The following is a 7,816-nucleotide window of genomic DNA, read 5'->3' on the forward strand; positions in this document are numbered from 1 at the left end:
TAAGTTTCAATTTGGAATCTTCTTCATTTCACAAATACGTGCCATCCAATTACAAATTCACAATGTATGATTTTATAGATTAAAATTTTCCAAAAATACGCAAATCAAACAACCAAAAATATTTAAAAGTACATAAAAATCCTACGATCCAAAATGGCTTCTGTACTTTTTTTTTGTTTTATAAATCACCAAAGGTCCACGTCATGGCTACACTTGCCCGACACAATTCTGGATGGTGCCGCCAATTTATCAACCGTAACATCGCAGTTAACATTAACGGTTATCGTCCACGTCTTAACGGAACCAATCTTAATCTTCACAGGCGCTCTAATTTTCAGTTTAAACGGAAAACTTTTCCTGCTCAGATCGTTACGCATCTCCTTTCGTATACCACTAGTTAACTGGATTTTCGATCCCGCCAACACCGTCTTAACCACCGTTACATTCTTAGCCGGCTGATAAAACACCGGCAAGGCACCGTTACAGAGATCCACATCTTCGTAGAAAACATCCACCGTACTTCCTTTCTCATAGTAGATCCCGATTTTCCCGTTACCGTTACGTGACATAAACGTGACATTGAATATGGGTGAATTTGGAGACGGCGACAACAGATTGATGCCCGAGACTGAGAATCCTTCGACGGAGTATTTTGGAGCTTCAGGACGGAAGAAAAGGTAGATAACCGCGAGGGAGATACCGGCGAGGACGATGAGAATGAAAATCGCGGCGAGGACGGAGCAGAAGCAGCACCTGCAGCGACTTCGATGGACTTTCTTCTGAGAAAGGTGTTGGAAGCGGTGTGCGTTTTCTGGAGGAGGAACATGGTAGATCTGATCCTTGGGGACTTGGATGACGTAGGTCGCTGGTTTTCTTGGAAACTCGCCGGAGCTGAAATTGTCTGAGAATTGACCGCTCACTGGAGGTGAATCGGCGGGATATACTCTTTCAGCCATTTAAGAGAGAGACACTAACTGACAAACAACTGAAGACTAACAAGGAAAAACAGGAAGTGAACGAAACCGAATTTGAAAATGATAAAAACGCACAAAACTGTGTTTAGTACAGAAGCGTTTATGGGGACATAAATGCAAGTATTTAAGCGGCAGAAACCGCGTAGAGAAAAAATAGATCGCGTGAAGGGTCCACATGAAATCCTTTGTTTGAAAAAAAAATATTTTTATTTTATTTTTACGATTAGCAAATAAATCAAGCCGTGATTAGTGATGAGTCTGTCCATAGATTTTCTTTCTAATATAGAATTATAAAATAAACATTCTTTTACTAACCAATAAATTTTTGAATATAATATCTCAGACAATTTATGTAGTTCCTAAATTTATATGATGCAGTTTTGTTGCCTATTTTTTCTTTATTTAATATAACCAGAGGCAAGCGCGGGGTTAAAGAAATTAATCTCTGGTTATAGCCTCCGCGCAAGCGCGGAACCGGATATGTTATTGATGCATTGTGTAGTCTTATATATGGTATTTTGTTTTTTTTTTAACTTTTGTTTTTTCCTGTTGTATATAATCTATATTACAATAGATTGATTAGGTTGATATAAGAATAACCAGTGATTTCTTATGTGTTGATATTTCATATCTTATGTGTGGACGTCTAAAAGAGTTTCCGATTTATCTTCATGAATTTGACATCTAGCAACATTTTTCCCATGAATATGTCGGACAGAGACCCACACATCCGCTGAGATTCAACATCTGATACGCTGACTAATTGCCATCCTCATTAGCTATCTAGTAAATCCGCAAGTTGTGCAAGTATAAGAAAATAATTATCTACCACAGTTTAAAAACCCCAAACAATAGTGAAACCTTTTATTAGACATAGAGCAAGAGAATATAAATAAGGTCGAGGCAAGATCTTTTAACATAAATATAAAATGAATCTCCATGAGCTCTTCTCAGGTCTATGCGAACTCTCTTAGTCCGTCCAAGAAGTTGTGTTTCTTTTTCATTAGTTGTTCTTGTAGTTATCGGATGTGTAAACGATTTTGTTCACCTCCTCTTTGAAACTACCAATGTGTTCTAATTCGGATTTGAAGTCTGGGAAATTAGTGAATCCCTCCTTGGCATACAAGTCTTACTGGAAAACTTCGGAAAGTATAACAAACAACAAAGAAAAGTTGTATTAATCAAGTTTTCAGTGGGACTATGAAATTCTATCAATTTAAAGAGTTTCAATGATATGCGACATTGAATAGAGCGGTTTAGAGTGTAATGGTTTATCATCAGAGGTGAGAGTTAAGCGATGAAGTGGGAGAACCCTAGGCCCTAGCTCAGAGACGGTGAAAAAGAATAGACGATTAGGAGGCTTCTTTGGGTATGTATGACGCATCAGCCTTACCTTTTAAGGTTTATGTAGAAACTGGGTGCAATATGCCACGAGTTAATTAAAATGACGCAACAACTATTAATTCATTACACATTCTTGTTTGAAAACTCACCGTAGAGGACTGTAAAATCGCCGGAGAAACGTAACGGAGAAACGTAACTCGGGCACCAACAGTGACAATTCGGTCCGAAAATCGGGATTCTTTAAGAAAATTAATTTTTACTCGTTTCATCCTATAATCGAGTAGTATATATAAAGATTCATGATGTTTTCATGAAAATGACAAAAAAACGAAGAAAATGATGTATAACTCGTGAAAATTATGAGCCACCGGAGTCAATATTGCAGAAAAATTAGAAGTCTAAAGAGGAAGACGACTTGTAAAAGTCATAATTGCCTTTAATTAAACTTAATCATAAAAACATGCAAAACACACATGGTTTCTATTCGAATCCGGGTTGTTAGCCTTTTTAAAGATGTGTAAACCGTTGCACTAAGCGATATTTACTGTAAGTTTTACGAATAGATAATATATTAAAACAAAAGCATAAAGATGGATCTCACCAAAATAAATGAAATGCCGAGGTGGACAATTTAAGGAGAGAACAAAAACTCAATCATTATAATATAGAAAATTAATTATAACTGAAACTAAAAACATGTGATTATTAAGATGTATGTTATGTACTGTAGATAAATGATTAATATTGTTTTATGAAATAGTTATTATCCATCTATATATAAAAAAAAGTTTCATTCACTCCTAGGCCATCTACATCAGATTTCATGTCACTAAGCCAGAGTCTGTGGTTGCGACACGTGTCACGGTCAATCAAAATTTAATGTTTCATTTATTCTTGAGTTTAATGGGTTTTATGTGTTTACTACAATCCAAATACATCTTTTCCAAAAAATTGTATACGAAACCTAAGGAAAGTGGTTGTCGTGCAACAATTGCCGTTCAGCCAACTGTCAACAGAATTCACAAAATATTATAAAATATATTTATTTATATAAAGTAAAATTCGCAGAATATTATAAAATATAAATACATTTATAGATTTTTTGTATAAAACTGAATAAACCAAAAATCGACGGTACATAAACCGAACCAAATCAAAATAGATATGGTTTTAATATGGTAGCTATGTTTTGTAAACCAAAATACAAAAAAAAACTGAAAAAACCGAACCAAAACTGAACTGATATCCAGATTAGACACCCACGTATGCCCCTAGATATATTCGGATTATTGTATTACATATGAATGTTTTATCTATCTATTACAATAAAGTTATGTATGTACTCGCAGGACAGATATGCCACCCGGATAAACATTATTTTTAGAAACGTCATGATGTCTAATAATTAATTTTATGTGGAGATCACATTGTCATTGTGGACTTCACGTTAGGCTTGTTGTTTCTATGGAATTTCTTTATTTTTAGGCTTTGACTAAACAAAACTAGTTATATCTTTATAATAGTCATTGATTTACTTACAACTACTCCACATTTGTCTTAAGAACATAATATGAAATAAGTAACTTTATGAAGAGTTCTTATTCTTTTCAATTTAGTTCATGGTTTAAATATTAAGTCGTAAAAGTAATTTTTTTGAAAAAACAAAGAGATCTACTACCCTCCCTTCCTGGTAGGTAATCTCGCGCACAAACAAGTTATTACGAGCCGAGTCTTTATGATCACTCTTTGGGAAACATGCGCAACGGAATATTTGATGTGTTCTCCACACTTATGTGAACCTGTGAAAATATTTCGAAAGTATCAGATATAGTATAAGCAGAAACTAAATGAACCAATAACTTTTACGTGGAAAACTTCTTTAATGTAAAAAAGAAAAATCATGGAACAGTAGTCTACTCAATAATACATTGTATAAATGGGTATGAATACAATCACATCTTCCATGTTCAACACGGAACAGATCTAGAGACTCTATTTACAAAGAATTATCTCCACACACGATACAACAACAAGAACAAGAAGAGAGCAACACAAAAACTTCAAAACATGCAGCCAAAAAACGACCTCAGCTCACAAAAATTCCGGCAACCAGAGACTAATCCCAAAATACAAATCCACGATGAAAAATTCAACAACACATTTGCAAATTTCGGCTAAATCAGAGAAGTTTTCACTGTCGGATTTACCAAACACTCAAGACAATACTACTGAAGAACTGTAAAAACCAGTATCACTAAAACCCAAATAACAGAAAATCCAGTGGTTGAAATTCAAATCCATTCGGTAAACTCTAACCCACTGAGTGAAAAAGATCACACAAACTATCAGCCAGATCAGAATCCATTTAACCCTCCAAAACCTACTTTGACAAACTCAGATAAATTATGTCTTCTTCCCTCCCTTTCTCTCTTTTGTCTTAAAAATCTTCTTAAATACTTTTTATTTTCTTTTGTTTACTAAGTGTTAACCACACAAATTATATTAATAATTTTTTTTTTGTATTGTCTCACTAACCTTAAAGTCCCAATACTAATCTCATTGAACAATACCATTGGTTTAAGCCCAAGTTTGGTTCTCTCCAACCAAACCCATTGGATTTATCAACTTTAAGGAACCAACAAACTTCCGTCGGACTAGGTGGAGGAAGCAGCGATTCCGGCTATCGCTCCGCAAACCTCAAGCTTCCCCCTCAGTAATGTCTTTGTCATCATATCAGCTCTTATGCATGAACTTTCTCAAGTTCCACTATTTTTGAAGCAACCAGATCATGTATCCAATGATACCTCCTATGAATATGCAGAACATGAAATACATCAAACTACCAACTGTAGAAGCATATGGAACTCTCGCCATATCTTCCTTCTATCCGTATGTCTTTGGACTCGTTGACTCAATATTAAGTGTGCATCAAGAGGAGTTCTCAACACTTTAGATTGTTCATGTGAAACCGTTTAAGTACATTTTCAATGTATTTTTTTCAGAGACAAGTGACTCAACTTCTCACCTCTATCTTTAACAATTTTCATACCGCGAATCTGTTTCGCATGACCCATATCTTTCATGGTAAATAACACGGCAAGCTACCCTTTCAGCTTTTTAATTTTGTCCATATTTTTTTCCACAATTAACATATCATCCACATACAACAACAAGATGATATAATCATCTTCACCAAACACCTTCACAAATACACAATGGTCTGAATCAATCTATGCATAACCATAATCCCCCATAACTGACATGAACTACATGTACCACTGCCTCAGTACTTGCTTCAATCGTTTTCTTCAAGCAGAAAACCAAATCCTCTATGCCCTTGTACCATGTAGATCTCTTCCTTCAAATCATCATGAAGAAAAGGAGTCTTCACATCCATTTTCTCAACCTCTTGTTTAAGGCTCCCTGCCAATCCAAGCACAACCCGAATGGATGACTTCTTTACAACAGGAGAAATTTTTTTTATCATAATCAATCCCTATCTTTAGGCTGCAAGCTTTCACAACCAATCTAGCCTTGTATCGAGGTGGCAAAGTGGCATCCTCGTGCTTAATTCTGTACACCCATTTATTAAGCAGCGCTTTCTAGCCCTTAGGTAATTCCACCAACTTGAATGTATGATTCTCATCAAAAGAATATATGTCCTCATTCATGGAGACAAACCATATATCATTGTGTTCATCCTCCAAAGCTTTCACAATCTCCCTCATCAATAAGTAACACATACTCACTAGGGTCATACCTTATTGACAGTTCAAAACCTCTCAAATCTTCTAAAAAATAATAGGTTGGTTCTCAGTAGCTGGTGTCTCACCATGATCGTCACCATGATCACCACTACAATCTTGATGTGCGAGAGCATTTTTTCAGAGTGTATCATCTTGAACCTCAACCTCGACCTCACCGTGGACTGATGTAGAAGGAATAGCCTCTGAATCGATCAAACTTTCATAAACCTGAATTGGATTTCTGGATTTGTCAATGCCCTTTATCGTTCGATCTTCCATGAACAAAACATCTCAACTCCTTACGAGCTTATTCTCAACGGATCATAAAACTTGTACCTGAACTCAACTTGACCATAACCAATGAACACACACGCCGTGACTTCATCTCAAGCTTAGATCTCTCATCATAAGAAACAACTTTACCAGTCCAAACTCTCTTTGAATATCACCTCTAATTGAGCACTCTGTAACAAATTTAGCACACGAATAACCATGTTCAATGCTTCTCCCCAAAAAGTCATCGCTAAGCCTGGCTGTGAGATCAAACATCTCATACTCTCAACAATCATTTTGTTCATCCTTTCAGCCGAATCATTCAACTATGAAGTCTTATGTGGCATCAACTGATACCTTATACCATGCTCTTTGCAATAAGCACCAAATAGTCTTGAATACTCGTCACCATTATCACTGCAGATACACTTAATCTGCTTCCCCGTTTGCCTCTCAACTTATGCCACAAAGTTATTGAAGTATAAAGAAATTTATCCTTCGTCCTCATGTCAGAAAACATATTAATAACAAATAAAAACTAAAACACATCGAAAATGTAAAAAATCATCAAAGTTAAACTAAACAAATACGGACAAACCACTAGTATCTATAAAATAAGTAAATAAACAATTGAGTGGCTTTCTAAGAATGGCCATAGGAATATATTTTCATAAATTGAATAATTTTTTACATAGAAAAATTAAAATTTTGGAAATATTAAACAAAATTTAGTATTTTAGAGCTCAGTTGTCGATATTTACAAAAGATAAAAGTTAATCAATATATAAAATCATTTTTTATAAAGTATAAATTTAAAATATTTTATAAAGTGTATATTTATAACATTTTATAAAATACACTTCATATAAAATTGTATTGATAATAATTTGCAAAGACGAGAGTCTCACAGTTGTTGGCAGATTCAATTTGACTTAGTTTCCTTCGTGACCTGTTTTTAAGTAACAGACCCTAAAACATGGTGGATGATCCATGACCATGACCATGCGAACGGAGCGTGATTGACGGCTACAACTCTCTTATTATTTCAAGGCTGTAGATGATCGTAACTCGGGGGGGGGGGGGGGGGGGGGGGGGGGGGTCTCTTCCTTGACGCGGTGGTTGCTTTGTGGTCTAACCGGTTCCTTCTGGATATGATTGCTGGAATACAAATTCTAGAATGTAAAAAACTGAATAATTGTAAAGCATTTGAAAAAACACGCAAAATATTTATACATGAATTTGGATATTGTTATGAAAGATTAGCCGCAAACGTTGAAAAATATAAAAGATGTGGGGCCCGCTGCACTATTTGCACAGTGAATTTCTCTTCTATATAAACGATCGTTTCGATCGATTGTAAACACACAATTCCTTCTTCTTCTAATAACACATCCTCTTTTGTTATCAGTGTTATCTTCTCCTACGGGTATAAAATTTTGCCCTTATTTAAATTTCTTCGATACAATAAAATTCTAGTTT

The 7,816-nt window shown here is 35.2% G+C and overlaps 1 protein-coding gene across 1 annotated transcript; it reads right to left on the reverse strand.

Annotated features, from left to right (window-relative positions):
- Window positions 1-1,093, reverse strand: LOC106385516 (NDR1/HIN1-like protein 13). Its single transcript, XM_013825431.3, has one exon. It carries the CDS (start codon window positions 954-956, stop codon window positions 186-188), a length of 771 nt encoding a protein of 256 aa, XP_013680885.1. The 5' UTR covers window positions 957-1,093; the 3' UTR covers window positions 1-185.
- Between the last annotated feature and the right edge of the window lie 6,723 nt (window positions 1,094-7,816).

The sequence above is a fragment of the Brassica napus genome, chromosome C3 (assembly GCF_020379485.1).
Source record: "Brassica napus cultivar Da-Ae chromosome C3, Da-Ae, whole genome shotgun sequence".
Classification (NCBI taxonomy): domain Eukaryota; kingdom Viridiplantae; phylum Streptophyta; class Magnoliopsida; order Brassicales; family Brassicaceae; genus Brassica; species Brassica napus.